The sequence below is a fragment of the Neovison vison genome, chromosome 7, assembly GCF_020171115.1.
Source record: "Neovison vison isolate M4711 chromosome 7, ASM_NN_V1, whole genome shotgun sequence".
In the NCBI taxonomy this organism is placed as follows: domain Eukaryota; kingdom Metazoa; phylum Chordata; class Mammalia; order Carnivora; family Mustelidae; genus Neogale; species Neogale vison.
Window position 1 is genome coordinate 115,379,362 of NC_058097.1, and position 17,768 is coordinate 115,397,129.

The 17,768-nt window shown below is 48.0% G+C and overlaps 1 protein-coding gene across 2 annotated transcripts; it reads left to right on the forward strand.

Moving 5' to 3' along the window:
• The first annotated feature begins 3,128 nt into the window (after positions 1–3,128).
• Positions 3,129–17,249, forward strand: LOC122912424 (TIR domain containing adaptor protein). Of its 2 annotated transcripts, XM_044258176.1 has the most exons (5): positions 7,640–7,658; positions 12,005–12,190; positions 13,400–13,561; positions 15,048–15,641; positions 16,230–17,249. In XM_044258176.1, exons 2-5 carry the CDS (start codon positions 12,025–12,027, stop codon positions 16,247–16,249), a joined length of 942 nt encoding a protein of 313 aa, XP_044114111.1. In that variant the 5' UTR covers positions 7,640–7,658; positions 12,005–12,024; the 3' UTR covers positions 16,250–17,249. The 2 variants fall into 2 exon arrangements, with proteins under 2 accessions (XP_044114112.1, XP_044114111.1); XM_044258177.1 differs by lacking the exons at positions 7,640–7,658; positions 12,005–12,190 and adding an exon at positions 3,129–3,212.
• The last annotated feature ends 519 nt before the right edge of the window (positions 17,250–17,768 follow it).

Here is a 17,768-nt window from a genome sequence, read left to right on the forward strand (position 1 = left end):
GGACGGGGCTGATTCCAGGCTTCAGGAGAACCATAGATAAATGCCCAGGACCAAGGGTTAGTAAAATTCAAGGGGCAAGAAGTGATTTGTCCGGGCAAGATCATGGAGGGAGGGAAGGTGGGTAGAGTAAGGAGCGGGGCAGAGCCAAAGAGCCATGCTGTGGAGCTTGGGGTGGATTCTGTGGGCTTTCAATAGAGAAGTGATGTGCTCCAATGTTCCTTTTAGAAAAGTCACCCGGACTGCCTTGTGTAGAATAGGCTATGATGTCAAAGCCAGGCGGCACATGGGAGGCTGTCGCTGCAGTCCCCAGGGCAGAGACGACGAGACCTGCACTGTCCTGGCAAGAAGCATGTGTATTCCAGAAGGGACAGCAGTCACGGGAAACGGGGTCCAGTAAGACTTGGGTTTTTAGCTCGGGCAGCTAGATGTATGTCTTACCTTTCACGGAGGTGAGGATATCGAGGAGGAGCAGGGTGAGGGACAAGATGAGTGGTACAGTCTGGGACATGTCGAGTCGAGGGTACACCTAGGACATCAGGTAGAGCTGTCCAGCTGGGAGTTGAATGTACTGTTGGGCACCCAGGATGACCTAGGCTGTAGAGAGATGGACACCACGGAAGAGAATGGCATCCCTCCCCACAAGGGGAGAAGAGTAGGGGCCAAGGGGAGAAGCAGGGGGACCCCACTGTCATTTGTAGAGATGAACCAAAGGAGAGGAAGCTGAAGAGATGGCCAGAGAAACAGAGAAGAGCCAGGAGCGTGAGGTGTCACAGGAACCCGGGAGCGGTCCACGATATCCATGCACGCCACGGGCTGGATGGGTACCAGGTAGGTCAGTGGGGCCCCCAGGGAGAGCGGTCCTGGGAAGAAGTATGCCTCAGTGGGCTCTGCAGGGACAGTTGTTCGGAAGGGAGACGTGAATGGGAGTAAGGACAGCTAGTAAAATGTTCATTTCCCCCTCAACAGCAGCCTTTGGGGAGAAGAAGGAAACGAAATATGGGCCTGACTAAAGATCACTGTGTGAGGGAGGGCAGGCAGGGGAGAGGGTCTGCAGGTGAAGTAACAGGAGAAGCCCCTGGGGTGGGGGTGGGGAAAAGCCAGGACTGATGAGGTGAGCAAAAGAGGAAGAGCCATCGGAAGAGCCATCATGCTGAAAGACAGGAAGGAACTTGCCAGGGGCATGGGCTCAGGACAACTTAGGCCAAGGCCAACACCCCTCTCACGGTGGCTATCAGCCAGCTTCCTCGGGTGCCCAGCGTTCACTCAGCCTGTCCTCAGTAGCTACCCCCTCTGTGGGTCAGGAGGAAATGGCCTTCAAGATGACAAATGCAGTACTTACTCAATTAAGAATGCATTCATGAGGTCTCCGTGCTGCCACAGGGCTTTCTTCAAACTTGTAGGATAGCACTTAATCCTGCCATCTGTTTTCCCTCTCAGTCCATGCCTCCTTCGCCTTCCCAACACTGAGCTGTCCGCCATGGGTGTCCCCGACCTGCTCTCAGTCAGGGCTTACCGGAGGGCCTGTGCCCTGCGCTGGAGTGGGAGGGGGAGCCCTGACTTTGGAGACCTGGCAGTCTCCTAGGAGGGCCAACCCCTGGGACGCCCAACTCCAAACAGCATGAGGTGGTACAGGGCTGGTAATGAATGAGGCGGGAAGGGCTGGGTTAAGAAAGCAGGAGAAAGGAGACTTCTGGAAGGGGTGCGCTTGAGGAGCACAGCAGGGAGAGGGGGGATCCAGTGGGTGGAGGGAACAGCAGACGTCCAGCACCCAGCCCGCCAAGCAGATGTGTGTTTGATAAGGGGTGAAAGAAGCCCTTCCTGTACTTCTTCCTACTTCATCTCACCTACTGCTCCCCGCAACACTGGGAACCAGATACTATAACCTCACGAAGAGTAAAGTGAACCTAGACAGGCCACATATGTCTGTCCCCAAGGTCAGACGGCTAGTAAGTGAAGACTCTGTGTGTGAGCCCCAGCGATCCTGCTCCAGAGCCCTCCTGTACAGCCCCAGCCCACGCTGCCTCCCAGGATTAGCCACTAACTTGCCCCACTGGCTGGTGAGAAACATAGGAAATCAGATTGAAAGGGAGACCATGGGTCTTCCATCCGTCCCATTAAACCAGCCGCATCGTCCAGCATTCTGGGCACACGGCTGTAGGAACGTTTCCCAAACTGGCAGGCCACGGAACACGGCTCCGGAAGATACTGGTTATTTCTACTACGGTGAAACAAGTTTGGGAAAGGCTACGCGTTGTATTCCCTCCATCCCCCACCCGTCCTGGTCCTTCAGGAAGCTCATCCTCAAGCCGGCAGGTGAAGAACCCAGCGCCTGGCCAGTGGCTGGCTCAGCACGTTTTTGCAGCCTGGGAGCGTGGGGTTCGTGGGGTTCGGCGTCGGCTTCAGCTGTGTGACCCCCGCACCCGCGTTTCTGCGGTTAGAGTCTCGCTACCATCTACCTTGTGGCCTTAGGACAAGCCCTTCAACTCCACTTTTCTTTTTTTCTTTTTTCTTTTTCTTTTCTTTTTTTTTTTTTTTTTGAAGAGGGAGAGAGTGCGCGCGTGGGGTAGGAGTAGAGGGAGAGGGAAAGAGAGAATCTTGAGCAGGCTCCGCGAGGAGCGGAGCCGCACCCACGGTCGATCTCAGAAACCCCACATCAGGACCTGAGTGGAAATCGAGAGTGGGCGACTTAACCGACCGAGCCACCCAGGCGCCCCTCCACTTTTCGTAACTGTAGAAAAAAAAAAAAGGTACAACGGCTGGCCTTGCAGGGCGTTAAGAAAATGAAATGAATGGAGCAAGGGTTTCTATCCTTCTCCCCGACACAGAACAAAGCCGAGGCTTCAGGCTGTCCTGGTGCGTTTTGGGGTACGCGGGAGCATGGACTCTTCTGCAAGTTTCTGCGGGGTTGCGGGCTCTGGGGTTTCCCGGGCCCCGTGGGCTGGGCGGCGAGGAGCACCGGGGAGGCGCGGCTCCCGGGCGGAGCGAGGGGGCGGCCGGCGGCGGGAGGGCCCTGCAGGCCCAGGGCGCCGGCCAGGGAGGGGCCGCGGGCCGGGCCGCCCTGCCGCTTCCGGGGGAGCCGGGGAGACGGGAGGCAGTCTGCCCCGGTCTGCGCGCCGCACTTCCCCCTCGCCGGGGGGCGGCCGGCACTGCGCCGGAGCCCGAGCCAGCCCCGCGGGCTGCACCGCGCCGGGGTCGCCGCCACCCACGCGCAGGTGAGCCCTCTGCGGGGGCGGGGGCGGGGGCGGGGTCCCGGCGCTGGAGCGGGGCGTGCGGGCCGGGGTCGGAGTCCCCGCGGGGGCGGGGTCCCCGGGAAGTGCGGGCCCCTGTGTCCCCGTGCCCCTGCGCCCCCGCGCCACCTCCCGCACTGGCCGCACGCCCGCGGCACGTCTGCTCGGGGGCCCGCCTTCCCCTCTCCTGCCCCCTCTACCCGGGTGCCACGGGCACCCTGAACGCGGAAACGGGTGAACAGGCTCTCCGAGAAAGCTGTCCCTTTCTCCGTCGCGAAGGAGCTAGAGCAGGGAGCCCCCTTCCGTGTGGGTTGAAAAGCCCAGCCCGGTCGGGTGATTTCCATCTTTCACTGTTGTGTTTCTGCCACGGTCTCCTCACGTCCTTCTTTGCTCTTGCGATGGCCTTTGCGACTGTTCCAGCACGAACACGGCTTTAGTGTGTTCACGGGAGTGAAAGCATGGGACAGGGAGGGATCAGCCCTGTCCTTCCCCTGCAGACGGACAGATTAGAAATCCCAACACAAACCTGGTCAGTGCCAGTGAGAGAGGAACAGTCCCGAGTACTCGCATAGCTGAGACACCAAAGCAGAGGGCACCCAGGGCCAGGGGGTAGTGGGGGCTTACCCCAGGGGGTAGTGGGTGGGCAAAATGAGTGAAGGTGGTCAGAAGGTACAAACTCCAGTTATGAAATAAAAGAAATCCTGGGGATTGTAAATTTACAGCATGGTGACTAGACTATGAAACTGTATTGCATGTTTGAAGGTTGCTAACTTAGTGCATTTATTCTCATCACAAGATAAAAATATGTATAACTATGTAGAGATGTTAGCTAGACTCATTGTGGTGACCATTTCACAGTATATACATATATCACTGTGTTGTACACCTGAAACTAAAATGTTATATGTCAATTACATCTCAATTTTATTTTTTATTGATTATTTTATTGACATATAATGTATTATTTGCCCCAGGGGTACAGGTTTGTGAATCGTCAGGCTTACACACTTCACAGCACTCACCATACTACATTACATCTCAATTTTAAATAACCAGAAGATGAAATCAGGAAGATAATCTCTTATAATTTCCTCTAAAAGCAATTTTCTTGTTATTCTCACTTCTATCTACCGCCCATTTGAGATTGAGTTTTTCGTATCGTGTAAGATACGGGTCAAGATTTATTTTTTCCCACAGGCTATCAAAATTGACGCAGCACCATTTCTCCCCTGTTTGGCAGTGTCAGCCTTGTCATTCATCAGGAACTATATGGATGTGGATCTGTTTCTAGACACCCTGTTTTTCTATCCATCTGTCTACTTGTGCGCCAATAGCAGTTGCCTTAAATAGTGCTTCATGATAAGTCTTTATTATTCTGGTGGTGGAAGCGCCTCTGCAATGTTCTTCTTTAAGATCTTAGGTATTTTTTTTTAATCTATGCATCCAAAGCCTTTAAAAAAATATATATATATATAGTAGTCATTTTGTAAGCTCAACAGGGGACTAGTGTAAAAGGGTATATAATTTGTAACCGTATCCATCCATAAATTTACTAGTGGCACAATCTATATTACATTCAATGCTGCGTATTTACATCAGATCTACTGCAAAGTAAATACAAAATCAATTTACACCATTTTAGGGGAGCCTCGGTGGCTCAGTGGGTTAAAGCCTCTGCCTTTAGCTCAGGTCATGGTCTCAGGGTCCTGGGATCGAGCCCCGCATCGGGCTCTCTGCTCAGCGAGGAGCCTGCTTCCTCGTCTCTCCCTGCCTGCCTCTCTGACTACTTGTAATCTCTATCAAATAAATAAAATCTTTAAATAAATTTATACCATTTTAGTTAAAATAAGCTTGAGCCCCTGTATGATACAGTTTCAGAAGCAGAGAGAATTTTTTAGAACTGAGAAACTGAAGTTTCCCAAAGACCAATTTGCTACTTTTTTGCAAAATACCTCAACATTAATTATAATGCTTCCCATTTGTGTTGGATCTCTAAGATAGTTCCACGTGACTGAACTCCAGCTGAAGTTTCAAATTTGAATAACCAAAGTTACAATACTTTTGACTTACAATTTAATTTTTAAAAATGGGTGCCGTTATACACATGTATGCACATATATATACCTTTTGACATTTTTAAAGTCTTCAAAATTTATAAAATATAGTGTTGAAAGCGTATATGCCCGTGAACATGATTTATTTTAATACAGGTCATAAGACTTCAGTTACTCAACCAGAATTCTCTGACTGTTCTCTGCCTGCTAGAGTTCCATCTTAAATTTGACCTGATAGCAGAATCAGTCATTTGGAATTTATTTCATAAATTCAATCTCAAGATTTACTGGTCTGCTTTCACTCTTTCGCTGCTTACAAAAATAAGTAACAATATAAATTGAGACTAGTGGTTCCTTGGGTCAGAATTTCCTAGACAGCTCTTCCAAAATGGATTCTTGGGCCCCATTTCTGAAATACTGAGTAAGGTTTTCCAGGAGTATCTATATTTTTTAAAAGCTCTCTAGGTGATAACAATAATGCAACTTAGTTTGGGAGCCACTGACATAAGCCACTAGACCAATCTTCTTAGGTACATCAGAATCCTGAGGTATTTGTTTAAAAATCCTTTTCCCAAGCTTTACCCAGAGATTTAATTCAGTAGATTTGGGAGGGCACGAGAACTGGCATTTTAAGTTTTTGTTTTGTTTTGTTTTGATTTGTTTTGTTTTAAGATTTTATTTATTTGTCAGAGAGAGAGAGAGAGAGAACACAAGCAGTCAGAGTGGCAGGCAGAGGCAAAGAGAGAGAAGCAGGCTCCCTAATGGACAAGGAGCCCAATGCAGGACTTGATCCCAGGACCCTGGGATCACAACCTGAGCCAAAGGCAGCGGCTTAACTGACTGAGCCACCCAGGCGCCCAGGAACTGTCATTTTAAACCATCATTTCTGCTAATCCCTGTATTTGTTTTCGGGGCAGTGTAAAAAGTGACCACAAATTCAGCATTTTACCCCAACACCTGTTTATTATCTCATGGTTTCTGTGGCCCAGGAAAGGCTTGGCTGAGTCTTCTGCTGGGGTCTTACCTGGCTTATGTCCAGGTACTAGCTGGGGCCGCAAAGCCACTGGGCTTTTAAATGGGGTAAGAGCCACTACCAGGCTCCCTCAGGTTGTTCTTTGATGGCAGAATCTTCTTGCAGTTTTAAGACTGAGGTCTGTTTTCTTGCTGGCTGTCAGCTGGAGATTACTTCTCTAGAAGTTACTTCTTGAGATCACACAGCTTCTAGAAGCTGCCTGCAATTTCTTGACACTGGCCCTCTCACAACGATTCTTCAAAGTCAGTAAAGGAATCACTCTCTGGTCAGCTACATGGATTTAAACACAAACACATAAACACACACACACAAGCATGACACGATATTCATATATATGCCATATTCATATGTACACATCTTTTACATATATATATATATATTTAAAGTAATCTCTACAACCCATGTAGGGCTTGAATTCATGACCCCAAGTTCAAGAGTCATACACTCTACCAACTGAACCAGCCAGGCACTCCACGTGTACATATCTTTTTTTTTTTTTTTTAAGATTTTATTTATTTATTTGACAGAGAGAGAGATCATAAATGGGCAGAGAGGCAGGCAGAGAGAGAAGGGGAAGCAGGCTCCCTGCCGAGCAGAGAGCCCGATACAGGGTTCGATCCCCGGACCCTGAGATCATGACCTGAGCTGAAGGCAGAGGTTTAACCCACTGAGCCACCCAGGTGCCCCAACACATGTACATATCTTATATGGTAGATATATACATAATGTGTGTGTATACATATAAATGCATATACACTCACGTGTATGTCATGTGTATGGTAATGTAACCAGGTAAGTGACATTCCATAATCTTTGCCATATTCAGTTGGTTAGAAGTCATGGGTCTGGCCCACACTTACGGGTGTGAGCACGGAGTCCACCCCGGGGCCGGTCTACTCATCTGCACACCGCTCTTGGAAATAACAGTATTGTATCCATCCGGCTAGTAACAGTTAAATTGAGCACTTTAAATGATACTCTCCTGCACATCCTAACGATCCTACCCACCAAGGGTTTTAGCAAATGTTTGAGAAGCAAACTTAATCACTGAAACCAGTGTTCTTTTTTTTAAAAAGATTTTATTTATTTATTTATTTGACAGAGAGACATCACAAGTAGGCAGAGAGGCAGGCAGAGAGAGAGAGAGGAGGAAGCAGGCTCCCTGCTGAGCAGAGAGCCCGACGCGGGACTCGATCCCAGGACCCGGAGATCACGACCCGAGCCGAAGGCAGCGGCTCAACCCACTGAGCCACCCAGGCGCCCCTGAAACCAGTGTTCTTAAAGTCAAAATCAAGTGTCAGGATAATTTGTTCATCGAAGAAGTGAAAAACTCTTTCAGACAATGTAAACCTTTGAACAGACTGGTCTTTCGCCCTCAGATTTAGGGCTTCCTCCGTTCACTAGCAGGACAGACAATCAAAGATCATGTAATCGTTTCCTACTGCTTCTGTAACAAATCACCAAAAACTTACTGGCTTAATAGGACAGACATTGATTAGCTGAGAGTTGTGGCAGTCAGAGGTCTTAAATGGATTGGCAGGGCTGTGCTCCTCCTTCTGGATGCTCTAGAGAAGAATCCTTTTGCTTGCCTTGCCTTTTCCTATATTCCCTGCTCAGGGTCCCACATGACACCAGCCTCTGCTTCTGCTGTCACTCCTCCTCACTCTGACCCTCCTGCCTGCCTCTCGGAAGGACCCTCGTGATTACATTGAGCCCTCTCAGATAATCCAGGATATTCTGCACATCTCAAGATCCTTAATCCCATCTGCAAAGTCCATTTTTGCCATGGAGGGTAGCATATTCACTGGTTCTGAGGATTAGGATATGGATATCTTTATGGGACCGTTACCCTGTCCACCATTGATATTGATTCCTGCTCAGCAGAAATGTAATATAAATGATATAAAATACATATTCTCTTTTAAAAATATTTTATTTATTTATTTGAGAGAGAGGGCATGTGAGGGGGGAGGGTCAGGGGAGAAGCAGACTCCCCACTGAGCAGGGAGCCCATTCGGGACTCGATAATAGGACTCCAGGTCATGACCTGAGCCAAAGACAGTCAGTTAACCAACTGAGCCACCCAGGTGCCCTAAAATACATATTCTAATCATATGTTTTTATAGGTTTCAGTACATTCCCTGTGTAATAGAGATTGGACACCTGTTAGATATTGGATAATACTTAATATGCTTTGTATTTTGTACAGTGATAATATGATAATATTTCCCTCACATAATATATTCCTACACATCCTACTGCAAAAGCATTCTAAAAAACACTAAAGGGATCATGCTGTTGCTTTTTTAAAAGAAGCTTTTAGTAATTTTCTATCAAGCCTTTGTAATGATCTATAAAGCAGGCATTCTTTATGAATTCTGAAAAAGCACAAGGAAAAGTGACTGTTCCTAAGCCATACAACGAATCTAAGACTAGACAGAGCTAGTAATTAGACCTTCCATTTGGAGATTTAAGTTCATTAACTTCTCATAGTTTGACAGCTATGTCTCCCCTCTCTCATAGATGACTCGTTCTAAGTCCTGTAAAGAGTAAAGCGTATTTAAGTGTGATAGCCCCATCGCTTCAGCTGCACAGGAACTGAAAGATAACAAGGAAGGTGTAGTGGAGTTTTAGATTCCGGGAAGTAGACAGTGTGTAGGGTTAATGGAACTTAGTATGCCATCTTGCTCAATTATCCTATGTCAAAGATGTTGTCTTTTCCTGTATTTAAACATTTCCGTAACAGTAGTCCCAAGGGCTTATATCAACCTGCTTACAGCAGCATATGCTGTTGGGCAACTGGATTTCTTCTTAACCAAGCGATGAGAAAAGGCAACTGCCAAAAATCAACATGTATGGCCAAAAAGGCAAGTCATGCCATAAAATGAGAAACTGAAACTCTTAAATCTATATCTGTTAAGAAGATTAAAGTATTATGTTAGTTTCTAGCTTTAAACTACCATTAAGACTATCAAGTGATTCTCCGGTTTATAAGTCTATCAAGGTCGAATAACTTTAAAACTAAGACAAAGGGCACCTGGGTGGCTCAGTGGGTTAAGCATCTGCCTTCGGCTCAGTTCATAATCCTAGGGTCCTGGGATAGAGTCCCGCATTGGGCTCTCTGCTCAGCAGGGAGCCTGCTTCTCCGTCTCTCTCTTCCTGCCTCTCTGCCTACTTGTGATCTCTGTCTGCCAAATAAATAAACAAAATCTTAAAAAAATAAAATAAAATAAAATTAAGACAAAACTGTCAAATAATTTTAAAAGTAAGAAAAAACTGTAATTTAAAAATATTTAGGGGCACCTGGGTGGCTCAGTGGGTTAAGCCACTGCCTTCGGCTCAGGTCATGATCTTGGGGTCCTGGGATCGAGTCCCACATCGGGTTCTCTGCTCAGCAGGGGGCCTGCTTCCCTTCCTCTCTCTCTGCCTGCCTCTCTGCCTACTTGTGACCTCTCTCTGTCAAATAAATAAATAAAATCTTAAAAAAAATAAAATAAAAATATTTAAATTACATAAAAACCCAGGGACATCATGTCTACTATTGGGAGAAAGAAAGGGCATCTGGAATGGTTGAAATGAAGATGTTGAGGGACAGCAACCCTACACAGGGAAAAGGATTTCCAAATAAGTGGCTATCAGGCACTGCTTTCCTTAACTTCGGCACACCACTCAGGCTGTCTGAAATTCAAAGAATATGAGGCAGGAAAAGAACCACACATACACGACAACCTTCACCTTCTCACGTCCCGTTCCTGGCTTGGCAGCTAACTGCTCTTTTCTTTCGAGATGTCTCTGGTTCCTGTGCCCACTTCACTTCTTCTCTCCGCCCCACCACTTGCTACAGTGGTTTAAGTTCTGTCTTTTTTTTTGAACTTTGATATTTCATGAGTCATCAGTAACTCATCGGATAGTCCCTGGCTTGGCATAGAGGTGTATAGCATTTAGCAGTGAACAAAAAGCATCATCCTCAACCTTGAATAACATTTTTCCAACTTGGAAACTTATTACTGTGTGTTTCATAAAACAAGTAGTTTTTCTGTGAGTTCCCAGGGGTCTCTACCAGCCCTTCACATGCCAACACTGAAACTCCACCTCAGATGGGGGAGGGCTCTGCTCCACATCGTGTGGGCCCAGAAACCTGGGCTAACAGAACCTCCACCATCAGGGATAGCCTGATCATCGTGGTGAGAAGGAAATACAACAAATTGCCCACTGAAGAGATTCTTGGTCCTCTGCATTTCCATATAAATTTAGAAAAAATTTCATAATCCCTGCCCCCCCCACCAACAACAAATTTGGAGAACACGGACCTTAAGATTAGTTTGGGGAAAATTACAATAGTGAGTCTTCTAAACCATGAACATAACGTATCCCTCCAATATCTAGATTATTTTAAATACATGCTAACCCACATTATTTTCTGAACATTATATACTGAATCATTAGCACTTTACATAAATTATCTCATGTGATCTTCATAATAAAGCTGAGAAGGTTCTAGTTTTATTTTAATTTCAAAGATGGAGAAGTTGAAGCTTAGCAAGATTAAGCAGATTGCCAGGGACCGCAGTTAAAAAGAGGTGAAAATCCAGGCTCTCTGCCTATACTCTGTAGACTTTACCACTATGTGACACTATCTCCCTGAACTGACAGTTGAGGGAGAGGGGGAAAGAGCGGGGGGTGTTTCAATGAGCAGATGGATAGGTGGATGGAGGGAGTTACTCAGTGGAAGGCAGACTGGAGGAAGTCTCCCAAGGTTTCTTGCATGTGCTTTCTCTCTCTACTGTTCAACATCTATTTGGATATGTAATTGTTTGTCCAAATTGCAATTGTCCTTGGATTTTAGCATTGACACAGAAAGTCCTTGTTTGTCTATGGAACTCTCTGTTTCTCTTCTATTCTGAATGTGAGCCTTGCTGGATAGAGTATTCTTTGCTGCAGATTTTTCCCACTCAACTCTTGGACTATATCATGCCTTCCCTTGGAGAGTTTGTGCTGAAAATTTTGCTGCAAGCCTTATGGATTTTCCCTTATAAGTAACCATCTTCTTTTGTCTTGCTGCTTTTAATATTTTTTCCTTACTACTATATTTTGGCAGTTTAATTATAATATATCTTGGTGTGGATCTGCTTTTGTTGATTTTGTTGGGGGTACTCCTTGCCTCTTGGATCTGGACATCTGCTTCCTTCCCCAGATTAGGAAGGTTTTCAGCTATTACTTTTTCAAATAAATTTTCTGCCCCCTTTTCTCACTTTTCTTCCCCGGGATCCCTATAATACAAACGTTTTCTGTTTGTGAAGTCACTGAGTTCCCTAAGTCTATTCTTGCTTTGCGTAATCCTTTTGTCTCTCTTTCCTTCAGCTTGATTACCTTCTAGGTCACCAATTTGTTCCTTTGCTTCTTCCACCCTGTGGTTCATTGCATCACACCTGTTTACTGTCTCATTTATTATCCTCTTTAACTCTGAAACGCAATTTCTTAACTCTATGGTAAGGGTCTCCCTGAAGTTTTTAATTGTCTCAGGTCTAATGATCATTCTTATGAGTGTTACTCTAAATTCTCTATCAGACATGCCAATTGTACCTGCTTTTCTTAGATTTCTGGTCATGGCCTTATTTTGTTCTTTCATCTGGTATAAATTCTTCCATGTTCACATTTTATCTAAATATCTGCCTTCTTCTCTGTGCTAGAAAAGCCAGAAAATGGCCTTATGAAGAAGAGGTCACCGAGTTCCCCGAGGCCCGGTGCTTCAGTTAGTGTCTCTGGTCCATGCTGCCTACACTCTGCTGCTGTGTTTCGGCTGCTCTGTCCTTCAGGCCAGTTGTCGGCAGAGGCTGTCCTTGCCAGCAATGAGCAGTGTTTGGTCCCTGGCCATGGTGAGCTGAGTTTTAACTAGGTGTGCTCTGGTCTGCTTGTTAAATGAGACCTGACGCTGCTTTCACTAGAGCCCTGCAGAACACTCCGGTCAGGAGATGTGGTGTGGGCAGGGCTTTGTGTTGGTTCTTTTGGCAGAGGTGGCCACCACTGCTGGGAAGGCGACAAGCTTGATGGAGAGGGGCAGTCCCACCAGAGTGGGGGGGAGGCTTGGTGTAAGCTGGTTAGGCAGCCAGTGTCCCACAGAGCTGCCTGCCACTGGTGGCTCTGTTTATGCCGAGGGGCAACAGGGAAATGGTGCTGGCCAACTCCTTTGTTCCCGGAAAGGCGTCTGTCTCTGAGATTGCTGCCTCTTGGGGGGTGGGGGAGAGTGAATAACCTGCCCCCTGCATGCCCTAGGTGCTCTTCAGATGGCTGTTTCCAAGCCACCTGCCCCCAGTTGCTTGCCCGCCTTCTCTCCAGGAGCAGGGTGGCACCCTCAGAGCTCTAGACAAGCCAAGTCCTCCAGTCTTTAGAACTCCAGGCTCTAAGCCCTGCTGGTTGCAAAATCTCACCAATTTCAGCCCCTCTCGCCTCCCAAGCCACTGGCATTGGGTTAAACGTTCGCCTTGTGCGGATCTCCTGTGTGCTCCTCTGTCTCAGCCCTTCTCTACGGCCATGGGTCCCCCCACCCCCATAACAGCCAGGATCTGTTTCTCCCCTACACCAGGTCTCTGCACTTCCTACCTTCTTCAATGTGGCTTCTTCTTTCCCTTTAGTTGTGGAGTTTGTCCTTCCAGTCTTTGGGTGGATTTCTGTGGGTATATAGGATGATTTGAGAGTTCTCTCGCTGTGTTCAGGGCACTGGCAAGCCCAGGGTTCTTCCACTCTGCCGCCATCTTTACCCCCTCCTCCCACACAGGAAGTCCAGATCCAGAGCTTCCTGCCATCTCTCCTGCCTCAGAAACCCAAGGTGCACCTGGCCAGGTGCAGCAGAGGACAGTCACTCAACAGCTCACCCTGGGCTCTCACTCTGTCTCGCCACTCTTCACAGATCTGGGTTTTTCTGGAAGCCGGACCCAATCACAGTGGTTGATATGGGATAGGGATCAGGGACAAGTAGAGGGGCTGAGGCTCAGTTCAGGCATCAGGAGAGAACATCTAGAGATCACACTGGGACTGAGAGTAACATAGGTATAATTTTTGTCATCCTGTCTCTCTGTCTCTTATAGGATGGCTGTTCCATAAGGTCAAGACTGAGTCCCCTCCCTTCTCTCACTTTACCAATGCCTGGTCTCATGGGGTTAGTTTTGAGCCCCATACTATGGCATCGTCATCATCCTCCTTCCCAGCTCCTCGCTCCCGGTCCAAGAAGCCTCTGGGCAAGATGGTTGGTGAGTGGAAGCCAACTCCTAATTCTGCTGTGGTCACAGAGTGCGTGAAGTGGGAGGGCTGCCTGGCCCACATGCAGCAGGACATGGGGGGAGGCTGATGATGGTGGGCTCCCCGGCTCTAGCCTTGACCTCAGAGACCCCATGCTTTGTGGTGAGTGAGGAGAGAGGCATGTATCATAGAACCTTAATGCTCTGGGCTCACAGCTTTTCCATGCATGCTAAGCTAATATTCCTAACCTGGAAACCCTGGTGCTGAGCCCTTCTTGCCAAAGTCTTTCTGAACCTATCAGACAAAGGAGCCAAGCAGAGTGAGAAAACAAATTTATCTCCAGAACACTAAACTGTCTGTTCTTATCAAAAGCTGGGGAAGCTGAGCTGATCTCATTATGGAATACTTGAATATACCAGGCACTGCATTATCTCAGTTAATCTTCAACAACAATTAAAATGAACCTGTGGAACAGATGAGGAAATGGTAGACGTAGACTGACTTGCTTAAGGTCACATGGCAAGCAAGATGTAGGTCCACAGTCAGACTGATGCCTGGCTCCAAAGTGTAGGTTGTAATCACTAGACTTTGCTTTTCAGGAACTCTGAGCATTAACCCTCTCCCAGGCTTTTGTTTTAACATTTAGCAACAGATTTAGAAATCTGGGATTTCTCGGGGCCAAAAGGATGCCAATCCCTCCCTCCTTTCCCTCCCATAAAGGGTAGCCCACCTTAATCTAAATCCACCTCCCCTTACAGCAGAAAGTGGGCTTGGGAATTGATTAATCCTGACCAATTTACCACGGCTCTGCTTACAGATGAGCAGATGGTCGGCTAGTCACCACTAGTGGGGAGTTTGGGGCTAGAGTGAGCTGACAGTACTAGAAATCAAAGGGCCTAGAATAGGGCAAAGACATCTTTCCTAATCAGGCTGGTAGAAGTCAGAGTCCTTTCCTTTCTTTTTTTTTTTTTTCTTTGCCCCATATTGTTGTTACACCAAAGGCATTTTGTTTATTTAATTATTGAAGTACAATTGACATACATTATATTAGTTTTAGCAGTACAATAAAATAATTCAATATTTGTATATATTGTGAAATGATCACCACAAGGTCTAGTTACCATCCATTACCATGCATAATCACAGAACTTTTTCTCTTGTGATGAGGACTTGGAAGGTTTCTACTCTTGGCAACTCTCAAATAGGGAATAGAGTATTACTAACTAGAGCCCATATGCTGTATATTACATTCTTGCGACTCATAAAAGAGCCAGAGTTTTTATGACCTCCCCAAACCTTTAAAGATAATGGGACCCCGAAGGCACGTCCTGAAGGATGAACAAAAGAGCAGAGCGGTAGGTCTCTGAGAGTCAGGGACACAGTTTTCCCGTGCGGGCCCACGGGCAGACCTGCCGGGTGTGGGGTCCCCTGTGTAGGGCCATGCGGATGCAGTCTGGTGAGCAGACCTGGCCTGAGCAGCTTTTCTGTCCCCCACAGACTGGTTCCGGCAGGCCCTGTCGAAGCCCAAGAAGCCGCCGGACCCTGCAGAAAGCACCTCCGGGGATGTTTCCCAGCCGAGCTCCCAGGAGGACCCCCCCGCCCTGGGCCTCAGCTCAGCCTGGTCTCCCACCTCCCCACCCACACATGGAGGTGCCAGCAGCACCAGCAGCAGCAGCGGCGGCGGCCGCTGGAGCAAGGACTACGATGTCTGCGTGTGCCACAGTGAGGAGGACCTGGCGGCCGCCCAGGAGCTGGTCTCCTACCTGGAGGGCAGCACGGCCAGCCTGCGCTGCTTCCTGCAGCTTCGGGACGCCACCCCGGGCGGCGCCATCGTGACCGAGCTGTGCCAGGCCCTGAGCAGCAGTCACTGTCGGGTGCTGCTCATCACCCCAGGCTTCCTGCGGGACCCGTGGTGCAAGTACCAGATGCTGCAGGCCCTGAGCGAGGCCCCCGGGTCCGAGGGCCGCACCATCCCGCTGATGTCGGGCCTCACCAGAGCCGCCTACCCTGCCGAGCTCCGGTTCATGTACTTTGTGGACGGCCGGGGCCCCGACGGCGGCTTTCGCCAGGTCAAGGAGGCTGTCATGCGTTGTAAGCTACTGGGGGGGGGTGGCGGGGCAAGGGAGAAAGGCAGCTGGGCCACAAGACCACAGCGTCTGACCGGCTTTGGTTTTGAGGAGGCAGCCACTGTAGCCCAGTAGCGCAGAAGGCAGGTGGAAAAGACGGTGGAAGTTGTCTGACCCCTCCATACTTGGGTTAACCCACTGGTAAAGTGCGAATGAGGTACAGCCCTAAGTAAGTATATACACTGAACGGGGGTTCAGAGCACGGCCCCACCCAGGAAAGTACTCCTAGGGGCAGAGCCTGCCCCGTGCCAAGTTCTCAATAGAATATCAGCTGGTATTATTATAAGGACTAGTAGTATTAGGTTTCTGTCACTGAACTCAGGTTGGCGATGTCCAGCCAGAGCCAGGAAAATGCCAGGATGGACATTAGCTTACTAAGGCAAAATAGTGCCAAATACTAGGAAGGAATTGGGTATCTGGGGTTGGGGTGGGTTGGGGGGCGTATTGGATTACCACGTGTTTGGAAGTGAAATAAAAAAGAAGATGTGGGAAACAGAGACGTCAGGATTTGGGAAGGGGGACAAGCCTTGTGATTCTCTTTGCTCTCTTGCAGATCTGCAGACCATCAGCTGATACTTCTTACATCACCTCGGGACCCAGCAAGTTGGAGCAAAGCTGAAAACCGAGTTAGAGAGCCCACAGCCTCATGGGACCTCACGGGGCCTCACAGGGCCTCGGACTCCAGCTGCTGTGACGAGGTGTAAGGAACCAGAGTTTCTAGCACTTTCTATGTAATCCTGAGGTCAGATGGCCCACGAGGCACCCATTACTGTGGCCTCCCCAGGAAGGCCATGGGCAAGCTGGGGACTCCCCCAGGAAGGTCATGGGGAAGCTGGGGACTCCCCCCAAGAAGGCATGCAGAAACTGTGGCCTCCCCAGGACGGCCATGGGGAAGCCAGAAACTGTAGGTGGCAGGAGGTGCTAACACCAAGATGATTCCCCCTGTTTTGCCTCCCACCGCACTGCACACATGAACCTGGCCCATACCTACGTCTTCCCTTGGGACTGTAGAGAGATGAGTCCCGCCCCCCCAAGAGGTGACTCACTTGGATCACAAGCTAGAAGCCTGCACCGCACGCTTCAGTGGGGCTGGGTGTCCCCAAAGGCCAGGCATTGGGAGAAAGCACCAGGGACCTAGTTCTTCACACACTACTGCCCTTCTCCTTCCCAGGGACATTGTCCACACCAAAGACTACATGAAAGATGCATTCTGCACTGCACCGTATTTATTTTTATTTTGTGTGTTTCATAGAGACACAAACCCAGAAACCATTCTAAATAGACAGGAGGAGGCAGGGAGCAGGCAGGGTGAAGAGAAGGAAAAGCTCAGTGCCTACTGCGGGCTCAGAAGCCCACCCACCAGTGCTTTCACTCACAGTGGGGGGGGGGGCTTCGTCAAAGCCTCAAAGGTCTGACTAGAACTCATGCTTTTACACGATCCTTTACCTCTGCACCGAGAGAGGTCAGCACTTTTCTTCTGGGAGATGATTGTGTACCTCATAGGACAGATAAAGTTTCATTCATTTGTTCTTAGTAAGTCTGTTGTTGAATCAAAATGAACTTACTCCCGTGATGGGTACTTTTGTGCCTCTTCTCTCACTTCCCCTCCCATGTCCCCTCCTTCTACTGGAAAAAACATATATATACATATATATGTATATTGATATGTATGTATGTTAGTTTCAGGTGTAAAACATTTGACATTTATATATAATGAAAAAATTTTATATTTTAATTATGAATTATTTTATTACATACAAGAAGACTAAATATAACATTCACTCATGTACCTTCCACCCAGCTTAAGCAGCAAAACCTTACAATCCCTATGGTACCCCCTTTGTGTCCTTAATCACCTTCTCATTCCTTCTCACATTAGAAGCAATCATGATTCTGAATTTTGAATTTCTTCGGCTTTTCATGTAACACATCCCTGATATGTTTACCTTTACATGCTTTTGTAATGTATGTAAATGGTATTATAATGTTTGTATTCTACAAATTCTTTTTGTTGCTCACATGTAAGATTTATCCGTGTGGTTGCATGTAATGCCAGGAAATTCACTTTCATTTCGATATGTTAATATACCAC